We start from the raw sequence: 23,059 nt of genomic DNA, 5'->3' as shown, positions 1-23,059 counted from the left end.
TGAACTTAGAAGCAGATTCTTCCCCAGGGCTTCTGGAAAGCTACACAGCCCTGTCAACACTTTGATGTTGTAAGACCCTCAGCGGAGAATCCAACCACACAGTGCCAGACTTACAACCTACAGATCTGTGAGATAATAAATGGGTGATGTTTCAAGTCAAAAAAAAAAAAAAAAAAAAGAACGTTTTCATTACATTTAAGTAGAGAATCGCATGCTGAAATATAGTCAAGAGGTTTTGTTTTTGCTTAATTTACACTTAACCCAAACATCAAAGCAATGAACATAACCAAGCTAGTGCAAATGGTTTTCAACGCTTCATTTGTATATTTTGAGTATGTCGGCTATCTCCTGCATGGTATAGCGTTGATTGTTCTCAATTAATGTCTCAATTTGATCGCTATCAACTTCAGCTGGTCTACCCGGCAGTGGAGCATCGTCCAGCAAGAAATCTCCAGCATGAAACTTTGCAAACCACTTTTGACATGTTTGATCAGTCACAGCATCTTCTCCATACACTGCACAAATCTTTTTTTGCGTTTCAGTTGCATTTTTACCTTTCTTGAAATAATAAAGCATAATATGCCGAAAATGTTGCTTTTTTCTTCCAACTTCAATATTAAAATGGCTACACAAAAATTCACCAATTTTGATAAGTCTTTTTTTAAATGCACGCTGATATGACAGCTGTCACATACAATCTAACAGAACTGTTTCGAATGAAGTTAAAGACAATTGAGTGCTACTACAGCCATCGTACAGAGAAAAATGAACGAACCTTTCGGCCAACCCAATACTGTTTGTGCATTTCCTGTCTTTCTCATTAGAACTTAAGTTTCATGAGAACAGGTCCCTTTGTCATTTATATTCAGTGTATTTTGCTCCAGTTCTAGAAGCATGCCCACAGCATAGGATGCATTCAGCACTTTGCTGAGTTAATGAATGAGAAGAAAATGAGCAGTTGGGCTAATGGGCTTTCCTCAGGATATCACCTGATTACCCAATAGTGAAGTGCAACGTGCTACTTAAAAAAAAAAAAAAATTCAGTGAATTAATCCATTTGGCGTCCTCAGCACGGCCACATTCTTGGCACTCAGCTATGTATACATTTACCGTAGTTTCCAAGTACAAACTCCTATGTCGCTTTCTGTTTGGAAGGGAGAGTATCAAAATTAACAATCCCTGGTTGTATCATTTATAAACAAGCAGATGTGGATTATTAAAGATTAATGCACTTTAGGATTGGTGTCAGCATTCTGTTTGTCTCTTGCCGAAACCAATTCTGTTCTTCATTAGTCAATAACAACCCGTATCACCCTGTTATGGAAGAGAAATCAAAGGTGCAAGTGTGTGAACTGAGAATAAGTGATGAAACTGATTAGTAGGAGACATAACGGCTATAATCAATCAACACATCATAATAATCCTGGCTCCAGGATTATCAGAAAATAGGTAAATAAGCATGACGCTCCTTGTAAAATCGTTTTGTTCCTTTCACAACTACTATTTCTTCCCTTTAGAAAATAGAGTAACACATCTAAAGTTTGTGGAATCAACTTTAGGAACATCTTGACTGTAATAACTATTTGCTTTATCACCGTTTTCCAAAATGTAGCTAAATGGCTTTTGAAACTTTTACTTCTAGGCTAAAATTAGTCCCTAAAAGCTTTTGTGCCCCTTCCTTCCGATTCCTCATTCCCAGTGAAGACAGAAAATACAGCAGTTCGATGCCAATAGCGTTCCAACAGCGGCAGTGCAATGCTGCTTCAAGAAGCAACAGGGCTTCCCTGGTGGTGCAGTGGTTGAGAGGCCGCCTGCCGATGCAGGGGACATGGGTTCATGCCCCGGTCCGGGAGGATCCCACGTGCCGCGGAGCAGCTGGGCCCGTGAGCCATGGCCGCTGAGCCTGCGCGTCCGGAGCCTGTGCTCCGCAACGGGAGAGGCCACAGCAGTGAGAGGCCCGTGTATCGCAAAAAAAAAAAAAAAAGAAGAAGCAACAATACTCAGTTAAGCACAAGTCGAGAACAGTGACAGCCCATTTAGCTCAAGAAATGAAAACAAACAGTGAACAAGGTGTCTGAAGTGCTTCTTCAGTGAATAACGTAAAAAAAGAAATCGTGGAGAAGTGGGAGTGGACTGCTGGATCCAGCACGTCAGCACGTTCGTTACTGCGGATCTTACAGAGCAGGATGAGGCACAAAATATGACCTTGATGACACAGGCTTTCCTACATTTTCATATGCAGAAGATCAAAGAAAGGGAATAGAAAATGAGAGGAGAGTTTAAACTGAACTGCCTGACTTAATTTTAACTAAGAGGGGGAGCAAAACCAAGTGGGACTGTGTATTTTGAGAAAATCCCCGTGCTCTCATTTCTGAATGTGAGAGGAGGATAAAAGGCTTACTTTGAAATTTGTTGGGATGGAAGAACTGGAACGATTTCTACTTTTGGAAAAGAAGGAGACATACTCATTCCCCAGTTTATCACGATACCTGCCTTGGGTCAGGAGGGACCTCTAAAGGGCAGGGTAGCTAAGAATCCTGGAGCAGCTGCTGCAAATGCAAGGGTCTGGCTGCAGGTCAGCAGTGGGGAACCTGCCCTTTAGAAACAGCAGGAGACCAAGGTACAGCCAGGATCCTGGCTGAATTTTAAATTAGTATCTTAAAGGGGGAGGCTCTAATAACCAGTAACCCAGCCACAGAGAGCTGCAATGGCATCTCTCTAAAAGACAAAATATATTGTTGCTTTTTTAAAGTATTGCTAAGCATCATTTGGAAAGGATCTGAAATTACTGCTTTGTATAACACACAAATATTTTACTTTGTAAGGGAAAAAAAATACTGGCTGAAGTTCTCTTTGGTTTGTAGAAGTGCTGAATCAATGTTTTCTGGGCTGCCACAGATTAAAAACACGAATATATCAATGGCATTTTGTGTTTAAGAATTTTTTTTTTCCTGCACAGCTTGCCAATAAGCAGCATGCATGTTCCTTGCAACAAGCTGTTGCAGGATTTCTACTGCGAGTGAAGCCAAAAAAGAACACTTGATAGATGTTTCAAAATCAGATTACCAGGTAGGGTGACTGTGCAGACTTTCAATAAAAAATTTTAGAGATCCTGCTGTTATCATGAAAGGAAACTGGTTTAGAACCCCTTACATATAGAAATTAGCTCATAATTTGACCCTGAGTTTTATTAAGCAAGGATAAATTAAAAAGTGAAAATTTTACTTATTTAGGATGGGTTGGGCTTGAGCCCTAAGAGTTCTAAAAATCCCAGGGGAATGGATTAAAAAAGAGAGAGACACTGATTTACACCCTCCGGTGTTCATTTTTTAGGTACTAATCTTGACAAATTAGACCAGGAACTATCATTTCCTCTCACTAAAATCCTTCCTGTTCACTCCAGCCTATGACTAACTCCTAACTGCAATTCATTTTTCTCTTTCCCATTATAGCATCCTTCCAGAATTTGCTTGTCTGAATGTCAAATTAAGCAAGAAAATTAGCTTTTTTGACCAGAATATCTTCTTGTTTGTATCTGCAGCTATATCAGCTCCTACAGAAATCTACTTAGCTCTCACTTTCAAAGCAGAGGGTAAACCAGGTGAGCACTTATACAGAAGAACTCTAAATAAACCACAACGCTGTCCAAAGAGTTATTTTCCATATTTAATCTAATACGTGCTACCTTTTTTGGAATTCATTCTTTTAGTGTCTAAGATTTTCCTGAGGGGCACAAATTCATTATGGTTAGTTGGTACGCTGGATGCATCGCTCACCATCTGGGAACTGACATGATAAAGCTTCAGAGAATCAGGCTTAACCATAAAGTAACTGGTGCTTTATGAAAGTGGAAGGGCTATCTCTGGCAAAGCCATTTCTGCAGGCTCTTAAAACCTGTGGTCCTTTTCAAAGGACAGCAACTTATTTGCCAGGTATGAGTCTATGTAAGTAAAGAGGGACAGAGCAGCTCCACCTGGGGAGGCACATGGGCAGAGATGCTCATGGGGGAGGCTCCAGCTGGCTGGAGAGGGAGGGAAAGGAGAGCTTCTGGGGGCGGGAGGCATGAATGGAAAAAGACTGGAGCAAGGAGGGCAGCTCTTAAAAGACTGATGAAAGACCACTCTCCCCTTGCCCTTCTTCTTCCTTTACATCTCTCAGCTCTTAGAACACCCTGACCCACGGCCTCGTGCTCTCCTTTGGCCAGCAGTCAATCTGGGGAGGGGCAAGGCGGGAGGTGAGACACCTCCAACAGCAAAGCACATAAAACTTAAAAGGAGGGAGTTTTACTCTCGTATTTGATGAAACTTCATTTTATTTCTGTCCATGACAGCTAGGAAAATGTTGACTTTGATTGGTCTTCTCATAATAAACACCTAATACTATGCCAGAAAAAGAATGGTTGGAAAGAAATGTCTCCTCATCACGACACTACTGTGAATACCTAATTTTCTATCTGGGGTCCTAGTCTACAATAATCAATAGCCCTTCGGCTGTCAGATGAAAGGGACTTAGCTCCACCTAAAACTGGACTTGGCACAAATGCCAAATGCTAAAAAACAGAGTGGGGAAAAATCTATTCAGGAATTTACAGGTTCTATCCTTCCTTAGATCTTTGATAATAAAACCGATGAACTAACCTCAACAGTCTGAACATTTAAAGTTTTTATAAACAAAACTGTTTATTAGGCTACGAACAGTTAATATCCGCCTGCCTATCAGCAGCCCCCACCAGATGTTCACCTTTCTGAATATTTAAACACTGTTGCTGCTTAGAGCACGTGGAGTAAAAAGCTGACAAAAGCCTTCGGCCAATAAAATAAAAATAAAAACCGTTCAGCTTATTTACATTTTTGCTTTGTTAGTAAACTGCAGTGGTTGGTTCTGGAGGCAAGACAAGTGAAATTAACATCCACTAAATCTTTTGGCAACAGCAATGCATTCTGCCGTTGTGCTGTGTCAGCCTCCACTATGTGTTAGGACGAATCAGGCCCAGTGTAAGACCTACACAATACATTCAAGACCCAATAGTTTATTCTCCTTAAATCAAGGTCAATAACTCTCAGCTGTAACCCAGGAAGCAATGCAATGGGATCATTTATTAGAAGGGAAACAAAATGTTTGATATCATACATTTCGGAATCAACTGCGCCCTACGTTAGATTTGCTTTATTTAAATGTGTACATACATGCACACTAACAATTAGAAAGATGGGGATATTTCATTTCTGTTTCTAAATATAAATATATCAAGAGGAGAGAGAAATGAAACATTAAGTAAAAACCCGGAAAATGTACAATGGCTCTGAACGTACAACGTATACATTTCTGTTCTCAAATGCTTGTTTAGATTAAACAACCAGGCTGAATCCTTTCCCTTCTAACCATAGACAGCTGCAATGCTGGAGCCCAGTAATGTGCAAACAAAGGGAGAGAATCCATGTGGCTACTTACCACAGAAAATCTCCATCCTGCTTTTCAAAAGAACGCAGGAAGGAAAAGCCCCACTGAGTTAGGGAGGGATGTACCAGGGCTGATGTGCCGGTGTATCACAGTAGTTGTTCCCATGACACTCACAATGTTTGTGAGGCAGCATGATAGGAGGGCAAATTTGCAGTGGGTGGAGAAAAGGTTTAACAGGCAAGAAACAGATTCAGCCATTTGGGATGCTTTAGTGGGCTTTTGTTCATCTACCTCTGGGATACTTCTCATTAGCTGTCAATTTTATTTACCAGAGTAGAGATGGAGAAAGACGGTTGCACTTTTTCAAAAAACCCTGGGAAAGCAACACCAGGAAGAGGCCGCACAACATTTTGGCTTTGCCTCACCCCAGCTGTCAGCTACACAACAGCTGCTCATTTTAACAGTGCCTTGCTGGAGAGACAATGAGTGAACGAGCCAATCTGTGTGACGCATGGAGAGGCACTAGCAAGATATAACAGGAGTTAATGGGAGAGAAGTAAGGGCAGGAAAAACAAGTCAGTGCTGGGAATGAGAGGAAGGAAGGGGGAGAAAAGAAAGCAAAAGGCTACAGACAGAAAAATAAAGGGAAATTCCAAACAGATGTTCCCCAAAAAAAGCAGTCTGAGTATCATGCCCTGGGTGAGAAACCATGTAATCTTTACCGGACATTTGCATTTCATTGGTTCAGACTCAGAAGCAAATGTAGGTAGGTCGGAAATGCTCTCAGACTCTAAGGTACAGACCAACGAAATTTAACATAAGGGCTAGAGATGGGAAAAGGAGGAGGTGAGACTACTCAATCAGCCTAAGGGCTCATTTATTCTCTAAGGAAGGGTGTCTGCATTTAGTTAAATAACAGCCCCCCAAATAATCAATGTTACGATCGTCTCTAAAGTGTGGTTTTATTATTTATGACAAAGTTCACAAAAATGTATTTAAAAGAACTTTTTCAAAGAAGGGCATATAGGCTAAACGGAGGGAAAGAGAAGACCAAAATGTTTTTCAATAAAACCTGCATGATTTTTAACAAATCCCCGTAAAACAACACCACATAAAATGTTTGATGAGCGTCTACCAAAAATGTATGTTTGAGTGTCCCTGAGCTTAGCTGGGGAAAAGAGTAGAGAAACAGGTGGTATCTGTACTCAAGCCACGAGGATGACTACCAAGAGGTCCAGGACAAGAGTGCTGATAGCTCTGCGGCTCCGCTGTATGAATTACAAAGGGTGCCCCTCCCCCAGGACAGCAGCCGGCGCTTCACTGCCATTTACTCCCCCGGCCCATGTCCCTGGTCCAGTGAGCAACCTGCTCAAGTGCATGTGGCAGCCCTGGCTGGGAACACGGAGCGGGTGGGACTCACGTTGTCTCAATACATGCAGAAAGTGTGAGAAATAACCCAGGATTCTGAACTGCAGCTATTGGTAAATTTTATGCTACACTGCCTGCCTATCACCTCACGCAGAAGTCTACCTGCCTACGATCTGAGCGAAGCAGGGGTTTCAACGCTTGTCTTCTGTCCCTTCTTAACCTTCTCAGACCCAGCCTCCCAGAAGAGCGACCGCTGACCTATCTGTTTTTTCAGGTCAGGAGAAAGATGGTTTCAACTTTGTGAAAATACATCGCGCTTCCATGGCTAGTTCTAGCGGTCCTATCGAATAACCTCAGTACACACAGCAAATCATCACTGGAAACTTTATATACGTGTCTTCTGAATGGTACAAGAACACTACTGGATTAAGAATCAGAAGACTTGTAGCCAAAACCACTTGTGGTGTTCCGGACAGTGATGATCATGGACAAGTCTCTACATCTCAGTGTGAATAATAATAACCGTAATCACAACAATCACTACCGTGCACTGAATGCTTACCATGTGCCTGCTTTATATATATTAACACATTTAATCTTTACAGTAATCCTAGGAGATGTGGTTATTATCTTTCCAGATGCAGAAACTGAGGCATAAGGAGGCTTAGAGGCTTGTCCAAGGTTACACAGCCGGTAAGTGGCAATAAAACGAGGAGGTGGGATCAGATGGTTAGGAAAGTCCATCCAGCTCAAATGTTATTTGTCATTCCACACCTGGGAGGAAGGTGAATAAATGCCAAAACCGCTCACCAGATTTTCTAAGAGTTTATTCCCCTTGGAATAACACTGACATTCAAGAAATGTTCTATTTGCCACGTTTTATGTAACTCTATTACTCTACTGCTTTAACTCAGCAGAGATAATTCTGGATTTATCTGAATCGCGTGCCTCTGAACACAAGTGGAACTTTTACTATGTAATTTTATCCCTGTACTAAATTTCACTGAATAGTTTTATCAAGCATCGTGTAGAGTAATATAGGCTGCAATATGATGAAATGAAACGTAGGCCCTGGCCCTGGGCAGTCAGAATTTCTGACACAAGTTTACAAAACAAACTATTAGCCTTAAACATCATTTCCAAGAAAGCTGAAAGCTTTCTATTAAAAACTCACTTCCCCAGGAAGTCAGCAGAGAAAAAATCACATTCAGGTCCTCCCCTGAAGGTACTGTGAAGGACAGGCCTCATTTGTGACAGGGCTAATAGAGGTCATCAGAATCGTAATTCACTGACCAACCCTACCCTGTGCAAAACACAACTAAGTACCAGACTCTTAGACCAATTACATCTACTCTAATGTGATGCCACGTACCCAAATTGAGCTCTTTTGTTGGGTTTTGTGTGTTCTATACAGTACCAAAATCCAAACAGTGAAATAAAAGTGTCAGAATCCCCATCTGGAATGATAAGTGTATGTATGAAAATCATCAGATGGTGAACTACCCATGCTAGGAATTTTAAATGGAAAACTAAAATATCTTGATGCCTCAGAAAAGTTTTCATTTAAGTTATTAAGAAAAGTCCTTTGGATGCAATTCAGGAAAATGGAGTGGGTTCTTTGACAAACTTAGTATTTTACATATAACTTCCCAGTGTTTAGGTAGGCGATACCTCAAAAACCACCTCAATACCAAAAATTGCCTAAGGAATTCTGAAATACATAGTAGTCATAGCTTTAAAAATATTAAAAGCAGGTAAATCCAGGTTTTATCACAATCATTATGAGGACAAATATTTTTGAAAGAAAGGTAAACATCAAGATGCCGTCAATAAAGTGTATCAAAATTATAGGTAGTTTAAAATATGGATCCTAGGCACATAACATTTAGTCAAAAAAGCTAAGTGGAGAAGGCCACATATTGTATTACTGGGGTGACCATACTTCATGATTTGCCCAGAATCTTCCTGGTTTATACCTGTTCTACTTCAATTATTAATAGCAACCCTTAAAAGCTCAAAGGTGCCTCAGCTTGGTTGATAAATTATATAGTCACTTAAATATGACACATTTCTATAAAGCTCAAAACTAAATAAAACTAACAATACGTACTCTATGAATGTTCGTAATAAAATTCTTTAAGAACTCCAAATAATCCAAAAAGAATGATTTAAAATACATTCAGAGAATATCTGGGAACACACAGGTAGAAACAACACTGGCAATACTCCAGTTCTTAAATTGGATCGTGAGTCATGAGTACTCATTTGAGTTACGTTTCATAATTAGCATTTTTCATACGTTCATACATATGTTTATACACATACAACATGTATTTAAAATATAAAAGGAGCAAAATAGTAAAAAGGGTTAAAACTGCCACCCATGTTTTTAAGATAATAGAACAACCTATCAGGAAATTTATCAGCAATTCAATATCAATTCTGATAGATTAGTAAAAAGTACTTTTCTGGCAGCCAGCCACCTGCATCACGCTAGCAAAATTTACACAGAAAAAAAATTACACCTACTTTGCAGATAAAGGAAAGCTAGTTGCTTGGTGGGTTTGAATGAATGATGTTTGATATAAGAAAGACAGCTGGGACAGGATGAGGCAACTGACAAATAAGTAAACAAATACATAACCCCACGCACATAATAAAGGAAGCAAAAGATACAGAAGTAGTATGACTACTGAAATAGCTGAATGCAAGAGGTTAATTAGAACATGCACTTCTTATATAAAAATTAGAAGGCAAGAATTTGTATAAATAACAAGGCCTTGAATGTGTGCTGGCAAATTAAGACAAGAAGTATAAACACTAAAGATATTTTAGAAAATAACTGCCATGGTATAAATTAAATAGAAGCCTAAAAACTAAGGCTAGTGCTACCCATGATCTCACTTTCGTGGCACTTATCCACACAGAAGCTTAGTTAACAGAATCATCACAAAACATATGCTAAGAGAATAAATAATTTTCTGGCATAAGCTAAGGTAAATGTGCGAACTGAAAATATCAAAGTAATTGCTGATTTTATTAATTAGGTGTTTACAGTCATTAGTCAAGTATATTTAGGAACTGGGATGCTTGTATACTTTGGTGATAATTCAGAGCTATGCTCCTAATATGTGGTCCCATCATTAGGTTTTTAAATAGTAAAAGAAATAATGGTATGCATGTTGTTATTGATGAACACTAGGTCTGTATTTACTACAGAGTAAAATAATAATCATTAAGAAGTGAGTACCTGGAATACTTGCAGGAGAAATTGGGCCAGATCGTGACTGGTTGCTTCCTACAGGAGAGCCGACAGGAGAAGGCGATGGGCCCCCAGGGATGCTGGAGAGATGGGGAGATGCGTGTGGAGAGAAAGGCGACTGAGCTGGGTTGCTCTGATCCCCTTGGCTGCTCGTGGACCCGGATGCACTGACTGCTGAGCTCAAAGTTGCTTCCGTTCCCGTGGGGAGGTCATCAATGGAGCCAGACAGGTCCTAAGAAAGAAAGAAATAGCATGCATTTATAGAATAACACATATTTGGACCAATACCTGTTCAGAACACTATTTGAAAATCATAACAATGCCCCCTTCAAAGTTTTTCTAGATAACGCCCAAAATTCAGAGCACGGCCACTTGTTATTAGAAGACTTTAATGAGGTCTCTTGTAAGTTGAACCCATAGGATCTGATCTATCGCTAAAAAGTGAGTAAAGTTGTACCTCCCTTTCACTGAACTATCCTATAGCTTTCCTGTAAGCTGTCAGCATCTAGTCCAACAAACCTGTCAAAGAGTCACAGGGAAAGCACTTTATGCGGTGATGTACCATCCGAATGGAATGCCTGATTCGTAAATGATTACTTCAGTAAGCTGAAAACTATAGGCTTTGGATCCTCCTAGTTAGAAATCAACATTGGAGGACTGTCTGAATTTCAAACTATGATCTTCTAACGTAATAGTCAAAATTGTAACCAAACCTTGTGGTGAGAAATTCTTACATTTTAGGTAATTGCAAAAGTGCTCTTATAGTAAAAGAGTGATGTGTATTTTTATCTCATACTGTGACAATAAATCCCTTTGAAGTTATGTTGGCAGAAATGAGTCCTAATGTTATAACTTACTTTTTATACAGTTTTAAGCTACACAAACAATCTTTAAGGTCCTGTAATTTTATCATAACAACCTCTAGGCAGTTATTAAAATCCTCATTTGACAGACACAGAAACCAAAGATCAGAGAGTCAAGGTTATTGTTACTAGTTACACCACTGAGGACAGGCGACATCTGCTAAAGATTATGAAGGGAGGTCAAGAGAAGAGGAAGGAGGAAACTGTCTTCCACACCCTCATCAGAGTGAGAGGACAGAGCCTTTACTCTGTCTTGCTCATGGCTGTGGCACTAGGGCATGTGCCACGGCCCCCACCAGCAGGAGTCAGTACATCAGTGCAGGCCTGCCGCAATGGCTGGGCTCCCAGATCACTAAGTCTGCAAACCCAGGTGAGACCCGGAGCTAGGTGCTGAATGAGCCCTAAAGACTGAGAGGCAGGATAAAAGATATTTGTCTTGATAATCTAGGACTAAATACTGCAGAATGGGATCAGAAATACCAGGTTATGCTACTGTCTGCAAAGCATATTCAACACTAATTGACATCTTCCACTCATGCAATTTTATTAATGTTTAATTTTACCTCACTGCTTACTACTGGGACTGCTGAAACTAGGGCTTTGGAAACTGGTGGAGGAAGATGCTTAGGATTGGAAGAACGAATCTAGACCAGGAAGTACAAAGGGGGCCAAGTAAAGCAGAGCTGGTTAGAGCTCTTCCGGGTACCCCAAAATGTCACAAAGCAAACTCAGGATCAGGATCCTAGGCTCCTGGAAAGTTTATCTGTTAACCATCTGTTATATAATTAACTTCTCTTTTATTAACAGCAAAATTGCCAATGATTAAAAAACACGTTCTAAAGAAGAGCTGATGAAAATCTCACAAAAAAATGAATGTTACAGAAAAACAAAAATTTCTTATGCTAAGAAGAATAACATTTAAGTAAAACAGAGTAATCTTCAATGTCATATAACTGAGCTTATAAGTAAGAAACATTAATAGTAGCAGGTGATTGAAAATATCACCTCCTAGAAAAAGTATCATCTCCAAAATAAAATGGGGCAAACTGAACCACATTTTCAGAATTCAGAGAAAAAATATATCAACATCTCTACTTAGGGCACGTGAGATGCATGATTTTGCACATGTTCAGCTGGTAAAACATTGTATTCAGCTTGATTACTGGGCTCAACAATAGTTTGATTCAGACTTTCAGAATTTTTTGTGAAGCCAGGTAGAAACAGAGGAAGATTATTAAGCAAGTAATATGCTACATCCAATGTAGAAAGTATTCACACTTCAGCAATCAAGGCAATTACCTGAGTTCCTGGAAACAAAACTTAAGCTAATAGATGTGTGCACATGCACACATGCAGAGGTGCTGAATGCTGAGAGGAACAACAGGACAGGATTCCACCCATTCCTCCCACCCCAGGCTGAATGCTGAGTTGCCTGACATCTGCCCCCCACCCCATCCCCACCGTCTCAGAGCCAGGGAGGGCGGGAGGCGTCTAGAAGAGTGGCTGGGTCCTGGGTAATTCTTAAAGCATTCCCTTCCTAACCTGATATAACCAATTCACAGAAGTGCGAAGGGACACACCTGTGGGCTCCAGGACAAGGCAAGCTATGGCCTGAGGGCTAAAAGCAGACCCTACCTATTCCGGCTCCACCTGTAAGCCAAACATTTTTAAATGACTGAAAAAAAATCAAGAGTAATATTTTGTGGGGCTTCCCTGGTGGCGCAGTGGTTGAGAGTCCGCCTGCCGATGCAGGGGACACGGGTTCGTGCCCCGGTCCGGGAGGATCCCACATGCCGCGGAGCGGCTGGGCCCGTGAGCCATGGCCACTGAGCCTGTGCTCCGCAATGGGAGAGGTCACAACGGTGAGAGGCCCTCGTACCACAAAGTAAATAAACAAACAAACAAATAAATAAAAAAGAGTAATATTTTGTGATATATTAAAAATATTTGAAATTCAAATTTCGGTGTATACAACATCTTACCGGAACACAGTCACAGCCATTCCTTTTATGTATTGTCTATGGCTCCCTTTGGGCCACAATGGAGACCTTGACAGAGATGGTAGCCCTCCAAGCCTAAAACGATTTACTATCCGGCCCTTACAGAAAAAGTGTGCCGACCTGCGGTATCTAGTATAGCGTCTAATGCCTTTGCCTCTTCCTTGGGGGAAACAAAAGAAGGACAGGTCTCAGCTGAAATGCATGGTGACCTGTGTGTCAGGAATTATATATACAAGCTTCACCAAGAACAGGGACCGACTCCACATCTACACCCGCCTGGAAAACCTGAGTGGGAGCCACACAGCATTTTCCTCTTTAACGGTATCAGCCCCTGGTTAAGAATGGGTGGTGGGCTCCGTGCACAGATATACTCTCTAATACCTAACAAATGTATATCATGCATGAATAAGGGTCCATCACGTAAGAATCAGTTGGGAGGAAATATGCTTTTCATGATTTCTTTAAAGAAAAAAACTTGGTGCATAACTAGATATAAAATCTTTATCTTCTATTATACTACGATACAGAATTCAACAGAAAAGACAACATAGATTCAGTTTTTAAAGACATCACTATTTGAAGTTAAATAATTTTATGCAAATGTTTCTTCATAAAAAAACAAACTGTTACTTTGAAAATTTTAAAATTCTCTACAGTACCTATAAATTCCTTCCCTGTCCTCCCTTAAAATTCCATGTCATGGTTGAAAAAGTGACACGGATGGGTGTTAAGAGAGCTTCATTCAAGCTGCAAAGGCATGAAAAACATTTCTGTTGTTCAACAAGCTGATCGAAGAAATATCAAGAGAAAAATATAAAAATGGTGGCTTTCTTAGTGTTCACAAGTCATCAGAATTTCAGTGCTGACTACACCTCAGTGTAACAGAAGAGTAATAAAAAGATATAATTTCTATATTACTGTTATACACACACGTATCTTTTATATGTAAATTATAGAGAAATATTCCCGCCCTGCAGATACTTAGGGTATCCATATGTATAGCTATCTTAAAACGTTAATAAAAGAAGTTCAACAGTGGTTTAAACATTCAGCCTAGTTAACAAAGAAGCTCTGTAACGAATACCCCTCTAGAGGACAATTTAGTCAGCAGGGCACCAACTCTATTCTTCTTTTATAAGTACTATCAGATCTATGAGGCCTGTGAAGAACAGAGAGACCTTACTGCATCTCATTCTAACCAAGCCACCTTCAAGCTACAGTGCTTCCATTTATCTTGCTGGAAAGCTGGCAGGTAAGGTAATTGCAGGGAGGACTCTTTTAAGGGGCTGGAGTCCCCCTGCCCCACAGCATTCCTTACATCCTTCCTCTTTATTGATGGAATGACTGCTAAGGCAATGACTTCATGGGCTCATGCATAGTAAATTCAATATTTTGCCATGACAATTTGATTTGGCAAAATCTTGCGATCAAGTTCGGTTTTCAATATCTGACATCACTCAGAATGCCGAATACTTTCCAGCACACCCAAAATAATACAACCCCTACTATCAGCGGTTAGTTTATATTTAGAAAATCAATGCCGCTTTTTGGAAAAGCTTGTTTTACTTTAAAATTTAATTTAAATGCAAGTTCCCTGCAAAGACTTTCCCCTCTGTAACCATCATCCTTCCACCCTCCGCCCATGTAAAATTTTCATTCTAACCCAAGTGACAAGTACAAGAGATTTCACTGTGCTTAGAACGAAATGCCACCGGGGAGCAATAACAATCCTATCAGACTCCGACAAGAGAAACACTTATGAACTAACATAGAGCACAAATATGTTCCTGATTGACATGACGGGATAGGGTGGGGGAGGGCAGTGACAGAGGAACGTATATAAGAACATGCCAGGAAGGAGCACAGGAGGAATTTTTAGAGATCTGCAAATATATAAAATAGACATACAACATTAAGTATAAATATGTCTGCATACTATATATGATCCTCCCTAAAAATACTTGATGTTCATATATTATGACTTACTACCTCTAGAGACATCTTTGGTTTTGATGGTAATCAATTTATCTGATAAGTTAGTTTACTAAGGGATACATTCAGTCAATGCTGGTGATGTCTTACTGTCTTGAACTGGGAATAAGCTAGAAAATTTTACTCCCTTGTTTAATTAAATAAGTGGTTTTTTTAAAAAAGCAAATCAACTCCAAAATACTCTCAGCTACGGTTCTCAATACAATTAGTTGACGGTATTATATCAGCCATTGGTAGAAAACTGCAAAGCGTCACACACACTGGGCATCTCTTGCTCAGAAGTGCCCCAAGAGAGGATGAGGATAAACACTGAATTAGAAACAGAGAGGATATTTCAATCAATGAGATGAGTTCAGGTCTCCTGTTTAAGGATTTTTATACGATACAGTTAATGATTTCTCATTGTGACTTCCCATGGGCTTGAAGCACAGGTTAAAATGGCAGCCTGATGGTCTTTCAAAAAGTCTCTCATGATCTTCAAACGCAGAAATAGTGTCTCTTCTCCTTTTTAGAATATTGAATATCAAATCCTGGCATGCGGTTTTTCTTTTTCTCTCTCCAACTAGACCCTAACTTTCTTAAGGGCAGTGACTCCTCGTGCCAGGTCTGGTGTTAGAGAGGAGCATTTGACTGGTCACTGGTCAGTGCCACTGAATTTATAAGCTCTACAGTAAAATGCAGCTGCAAATACTGTACAAAGTAAGCCAGCACGCGCACACATTTCTGAATATTTACCATAAATGCTCTAGTGAAAACGACTGAGATCGCTATTAAAATTTACCACTGAATTCTCGGCCCTCTGTTTCCAATTAGCATCCTGGAGGCCAAGCATCTAGCCTCGTTAGATGCTTAGCTCTTTGGAAACACACTGTAAAATCACTTCATACCCTCCAACCTTATTTTAGAACTATCATTTCAGACATGGGATACAAATACACCTTGAAGTTGATATTAGAATTGAGCCAATAATTTGACTGACATATATACACAAAAAGAAAAACCTCACAGTGACTGTTTAATTTCCATGATGTTTGTAGGCTTCTTTTCAGCACAAACCCATGTAACAGTGCATTTCAAAGACGCCCACCAAAGTCCCTGCTGCTTTCATTTGTCTAGACAGCAAATGAGTTAAAAGCTTAGACTTCCTGTCTAAATGAATTAAAAAATGCAAAGGCACAGAAAGGCAGAATCCACAAAGAAAATCCTTCCAAGCACTAATTTTTAGGCCTGCAAAGCATCTTCTTACAAAGTTATATATATCTCCCTTTCTTCTTAAACATGTCCAATAACAAATATTTATCTCTTTGTTATATGTGACAATATATACAATCCTTAGCCTTAATATGTAGAAGGTCAACTGGAAAAAAAATATTTGATCTTAATTTAAAAATAGTCACAAGCTCAACGAATGACAAATTCATATCCAAAGCCAGGGATAACACAAGGAAAATTAATGAGTCAGAATTCATTTTAAGGGAGGTAGCCAAGAACCATTTTGGGGGGAAATTACTTTCACCTGATTCATTTGTATTCTTTCTCAAGCAAAGATTCCATTACGGGTAACTCTCATTTTAAAGGGACATATATAAGGATAATCAGCTAATCTGATACTTTACAAAAGCAGGCCTCAGAGTTAAGCATACTATCATAAGCAAAAATTTTTATAATGGTTATATTTCCTTTGATTTTAAAAAAATTCACACCCAAAATAAAAGCTATCCTCAAAGGTCCTTGGGTTAGAAACCCCTGATATGAAATGTGCTGTCATTCTAAATTTAGAAGTGGTGAACAATGTAAGTATGAAATATGCATCATGTAAGGGAATTTTTCTCCATTGCACAGGCCTCAGGGGGATCCTAAATTATTCTGTTTTTGAACTCTGCCCAGGAAGAGTCTCTGCTCTTCCACTATTAACAGCAGACATTATGTAGACCAGGAATAACAGCACATAGACCCGTAACCACAGTATGGGCAGTCTTAAACTTAAAAATAATTTGGTAAGAAAATTTATTTTACAGTTATCTTTTGGTTGCACGGAATTTGGGATTAACACTGTCCTCTTGGTTACCATCCTAGGCTACCCTTTCAGGTGATGATGATGACGTTCATGATCACGATGATTTGATGTTTAGCGATAACAACTGTGACTACCATTCTCCATAGCAGAGATATTATGTACATTTTCTTTCATGAGGAGACTACAGCGCCTTGTGAGCTCCAGTCCATTGTTCCTACCAGGCAAAATGTTTTTTAACTGATTTCATTGTCCAAAATAGCCAGGACCCTTCTCGACCTCAAGTCAAGGCCCAAATCAGTGCTGAAAACACTAAAAAAGACTCACATATGAATAAGTGCTGGCCCTTTGTTATTTCTAAGGGCAATGGCATCTTAAAGAATATACTAATTAATACAAATGACAGACTACTGGGGGAAAATAAAACTATATAATAAAGTGAGAATACTGAATAATTTGGGGAGAGATATTTGTACTGAGTCTTACCCTTAGGCAGGCATGCCCTCTCTAAGGTTAGCAGATGGAGCTGCGGGGTGGGTAGGTGGGAGGCAGTAGGGGAAAAAAAGGTGGAAGACAGTTTTTACATGTGGATGACATTTTATGTTTAAGTTGGCCTGTATAGGTTGACCTTGTACACTTAAATGTCCTCCTTTCATGGAGTCTCAATGAAAAGAGACAAACAGCTAAACAGAAATTCTAAGAAAAAGCGAACTAACAAGTGTGGAATAAAGAATGGTACGTCTCAGCCAGCGCACATCTGCCCAGGGGCTGCTGTCTGACACAGGTCCAGACTAGGAGTGAAGGTGTGCCCTGTGGACAAATGGAGGGCAGAGAGAACAATGTGTGAAGGCAAAAAACACTAAGGGAGGCCATGCCCCTTGGGAAGGGTGAGGAGATCAGAGAGGCTGGAAAAGCAGAGCGAGAGAGGATGAGGCTGAAGAGGCAGTTGTGAATGACTTCATATGCCCACGCCAAGGAATACGGGCTTACAGTTTTAGGAACTAGGGGGCCAACAGAGGTCTGAAAGGTGAGTTTTAATATTATCAAACAAACAGACAAAAAAATACAGTGGGTGCCAAATGAGAATTGATAAACGTTTTAAGCCAAAAAAAAAAATACCCTTGTTTTCAAATGTTTATGAACAAAGAATGCTTTAAGTGTGATTAAAATGACAGGTACCATTCAAAAATAAATTTGTAAAACTTAAAAAAAAATCTATATATTTTTAGCACTATATAACATTTAACAAGTAAATGAACAAAAACAAAAAGTGCCTCAATAACTACAGTCCAGGTTAAATATTAGCGTGCTTTCTAACTGCAATAATTTCACGAGGCTACAGGCATCCTATTCCTTTCATTTATATGTAAGAATTAACGGATAAAATGAATTGAAGGGTAATAGCCTTTACCCTTAAAACAGCACAACAGTGTCTAAAAACTAATTATGAGTAACATAATTTAACAGATTATGTTCTTTAACTATATATTCTATTCCAAATCGGTGACTCTGAAGACATTTAGTTACAAAGGAGGAAAATCCGCTCATGACATGTAGGGGCAGGGATGTGGGTTTATGGGTTGGTGCTTTACAAATATCAATGCCAGGTATGAAACTATAAGTATGAATGACCCACGTGCTTTGAAAGCAAATGGACAAACTAACAAGATCCGTAAATATGTAAGATTTAGAGTTTGTCTACTGATATGAGGTCTTATTGCTGAAAGTACATCATAAATTTTTATGGCAGAAGAGCAATCAACACCAACTTTTTTGCATCTCTCATGGTAAAAAACAAAAAACCCCCGACTATTGTTTACCTAGAAGTACAATGCTTAGCACATAGAAATTCTGAAAATAAAACTTAAAAACAAAGAGGCATGAACCCTCAGGAGACATCTATTTCTTCAGTATATAGCAATGAAATACTTTAAAATAGTAAGACGTATAGGAACTGCAAATAAATTAGCAACTTAAAAAAACAAAAACAAACAAAAAAAACCTCACAAATTGTACCGAGTCTACATGGAATAAAGGGAAGTTCTGTCACAGAATAATGCTAAAACTTCGGGTTTTTTTTTTTCTTTTTTGCGGTACGCGGGCCTCTCACTGTTGTGGCCTCTCTCGTTGCGGAGCACAGGCTCCGGGCGCGCAGGCTCATTGGCCATGGCTCACGGGCCCAGCTGCTCCGCGGCATGTGGGATCTTCCCGGACTTGGGCACGAACCCATGTCCCCTGCATCCGCAGGCGGACTCTCAACCACTGCACCACCAGGGAAGCCCTAAAACTTCGTTTTTTGACATTTTCTGCAGTCACGTGGAGCCCTATGAACATACTTGTTCTACATCCTTCACTGGATTTTTAAAACCTTTTGTTTTGAAGTGACTTTAGACTTACCCCAAAGTGACAAAGACAGTACTCACTGTTCTTTCACTCAGTTTCCCTTAACGTTAACATTTTACATAGTAACCACGGCATGTTTATCAAAACTATGAACTTGACATCGGTACAATACTATTAATGAAACACAGACTTAATTTGCATTTTACCAGCCTTGCCAGTAATGTCCGTCTTCTGTTCCAGGACCCAATCCAGGATACATGTCACATTTATTCACCTTGTCTCCTTAGTCTCCTCCAGTCTGTGACAATTTCTCAAATCTTTCCTTGTTTTTCACAACCACGACACATTTGAAGAGCACTCCTGAGGTATTTTGTAGAATGTCCTTCAATGTGCGTCTGTTTAATGCTTTCTCATGGTTAGGCTGGGGTTATAGATTTTGGGGAAGAATACCACAGAAGTGAAACCTCCTTCGCAAAGCAACATATAGGGGTATGATATCAACACGACTTAGTACAGGTGATGTTGACTTGGATCACCTGGTTAAGGTGCTGTGTGCCAGGTCCCTCCACTGTCAAGTTGCTCTTTTGCCCTTTCCACACTCTGTTCATGAGGAGGGAGTCACTGAACCCAGCCACACCCAAGGGAGGGCAATTAAATTCCACCTCTTGGAGGAGGCTTATCAAAGAATTAGTGCATGTATGTTAAAGCCACACAGTAATTAGTACATATTTGCGCGGATATATTTGCAACTATGCACGTATCTGTTTCACCTTCAAGTTTTGCCTAATTTTAGTATTTATCAGTCGATCTTGCCTGCAGCACTACTCTAGTGTTCTAATAGTGTTGATTTTCTATTTCCTTCATTCCTTTTACATTTATTATCTGGAATTCTTATGTAGGTGGAGATGTCCTGTCTCCATTCATTTTTACATGGTCAAGACAATCGTCTTATACATCTTTTTGGTGCAACTTAAGTTCCTTTATGATGATTAGGTGATAGTAGTAGTACCTCCAATCGAGATTTCATGATCATAAAATATGGGAGAGAGAAAACTATGCACTCTTTGCTTTTCCAGACACAGCTAGAAGCATATAACTTAGTATAATCACTTCGGACAACAATTCGTAAGCATCTTGTAAAGCTAAAGACGCATCTATCTTATGACCCAGAATGTCCACTCCTAGGTTTATACACTGGCACATGCATATATATACAAGCACAGTAGCATTGTTTCAGTACTGTAATAGTAAAAAAAAAATGGAGACAATCTGATTTTCCAGCAATATAAAATCAAGAGATATATTCAGAAAATGGGATACCATACAGCAATGAAACTGAATGAGCTAGAACTAAAAACGTTAATAGGGGGCTTCCCTGGTAGCGTGGTGGTTGAGAGTCCGCCTGCCGATGCAGGGGACATGGGTTCGTGCCCCGGTCCGGGAAGATCCCACATCCGCAGAGCGGCTGGGCCCGTGAGCCATGGCTGCTGAGCCTCCGTGTCCGGAGCCTGTGCTCCACAACCGGAGAGGCCACAACAGTGAGAGGCCCGCGTACCGCAAAAACAAACAAACAAAAATGTTAATAGGAAGCTCACAAACAATACTGATAGAAAACTGAACAAAAATCTCAACGTAGCAATACTGAACTAATACAGAAGAGATGGAACAAAAAGAAAGTAGTGGACTGTTAACCTGGTAGTGGAAATTCAAAGTCTAGAGCAGCAGCAGTTAAGCAAAGCTCAGAAGAGGTAACGGGAGTGGGAGTAGCATTGTCTAAGGATTAGAGGGGAGAACGAAACGAACCGCTGCACTGTCCACTCAATTAAGCCCCACTTCCTTCCAAGACCCGTCCGTTACTATCCTGGTACAGTCTCCCCCGACATCTACAGCACCAGAATGAGCTACACAGCCCCTTCCTCTATGATCCCACATCGTATTTATCAACTACAGAACTTCCCGTGTTGAGTTTTAATGAATTGTTAGCATCTGCTACAATGCAAACTCTGGAGTAGGACCACTTACATTCAAACTTCGGCTTTGACACTGACCCTGACCGTGGGCAACATACTTAACCTTTCTGTGCCTCACTCTCCTCATCTATAAAATGGGGGAAATACTAGTATCTGTCAAAAAGAGTTGTTGTGAGAATTAAATGAGAAGTTATACGTAAAAGAATTAGCCCAGTAGGATCTCCGTTAAGTGTAAGCTATTATCATTATTAACCATAAGGGAGAGGCAGTGGGTTAGAGAGCCCGAACCGTGTGTCACTGGGGATACAGTGCAAGACAACAGTGTTACTGGAAGCAAGTGGCTGAACAGTGAAGAAGAGGCAGGGAAATGTGCCCTCCCCATGTTTCCTGATCCCAGGGGGTACCGGTGAAGGCTCTGCAGGCCCTAGGGGAACCAAGTCGAGCAAGAGTTAGGAATCCGGTTAAAAAAAACGGAAACCCAGACAGTAGCAACCAAAGAGAAGGGGAATTATGTGTAGAAGAGGTAGGTTTTTTTGTTTAGTTTTTGTTTTCCAGGTGTCCGCTCCATCATTCATAAGCTCTTTAATGAGTAAGACAAAGACGGCCTGCACCGTTTATGAACACAGGTTTTCAACAATAATCCTATCAATGAAGTTATAACAAATATTTGAGTACTGGAAAGTGGTTAAGAAGAACACCCATCATGACTCACTATTTAAGAATCACAAATGCAAAAGTATTACCAGAGAGAGACCATTATGCTGTAGAAGAAAGAGTGCCGGCTGCAAGAGGAGTTTAAAGCTCGGTGCCACCACTGATCAGCTATGAACAAGACAATCCAAACTTTTATTCAGTTGTAAAATGGGGATTATGATGTTTATTATCTCAATCACTCAATATAATGAATAAAGCAAATGATATGGAAATTGTGAAGAATATCACTTTTAAAACATAAGATGGGGCTTCCCTGGTAGTGCAGTGGTTGAGAGTCCGCCTGCCGATGCAGGGGACACGGGTTCGTGCCCCGGTCGGGGAAGATCCCACATGCCGTGGAGCGGCTGGGCCCGTGAGCCATGGCCGCTGAGCCTGCGCGTCCGGAGCCTGTGCTCCGCAATGGGAGAGGCCACAACAGTGAGAGGCCCGCGTACCGCAAAAGAAAAACCAAAACATAAGATATTATTTCCTGAGGCTTATTCATATATTAGATACAAGATTCAAATCACTTGTTTTAAAGAATAAGTCAGAAATATAATAATAATGAAATAAATACTTAGGCCATATCAATTCAAATCACAATCTCCTTCCTTAAATTCATATCACCCTTTGTATTAATGTCAAAAAATGTAAAAACAAGAGTTGTTTCATTTCTTCAGTGTTAAAAATTTGAAGGAAGTTTTAAATTATCTTGTTAGGGGCTCCCCTGGTGGCACAGTGGTTGAGAGTCCGCCTGCCGATGGAGGGGACACGGGTTCGTGCCCCGGTCCAGGAAGATCCCACGTGCCGCAGAGCGGCTGAGCCCGTGAGCCGTGGCCATTGAGCCTGCGCGTCCGGAGCCTGTGCTCCGCAACGGGAGAGGCCACGACAGCGAGAGGCCCGCGTACCGCAAAAAAAAAAAAAAAAAAAAAAATCTTGTTAAACACGGAAAGAGTCTAATAGCTTCAATAACAGAAAGTGTTTTTATATTTCCATTGGAATCATTTTTAAGATGCCTGAATTTTTTAGAAAAAAGTAGAGAATCCAGAATTTTTTTTTACATGATTAGCCTGACTGCATTACAGATGGAAATGCTGTGTAAAGGCTATTTTTATATTTTAAAGTGAAATGCAATACATGCAACACTCCCCCCA

At 40.2% G+C, this 23,059-nt stretch overlaps 1 protein-coding gene across 9 annotated transcripts in view; it reads right to left on the bottom strand.

The window, feature by feature from the left end:
* The window catches only part of ARID1B (AT-rich interaction domain 1B), a 411,398-nt gene that overhangs the window by 112,330 nt on the left and 276,009 nt on the right, over positions 1-23,059 (bottom strand). For all 9 annotated transcript variants that reach the window (XM_073789769.1, XM_073789773.1, XM_073789768.1 and 6 more), the window contains one exon: positions 10,019-10,262. In XM_073789769.1, the coding sequence (XP_073645870.1) occupies positions 10,019-10,262 (244 nt within the window). The remainder of the gene's footprint in view (positions 1-10,018; positions 10,263-23,059) is intronic.

The sequence above is a fragment of the Tursiops truncatus genome, chromosome 12 (assembly GCF_011762595.2).
Source record: "Tursiops truncatus isolate mTurTru1 chromosome 12, mTurTru1.mat.Y, whole genome shotgun sequence".
NCBI classification, from domain to species: Eukaryota; Metazoa; Chordata; class Mammalia; order Artiodactyla; family Delphinidae; genus Tursiops; species Tursiops truncatus.
Note: the sequence above shows the minus strand (reverse complement) of the source record. Positions and strands in the feature narration are given on the sequence as shown.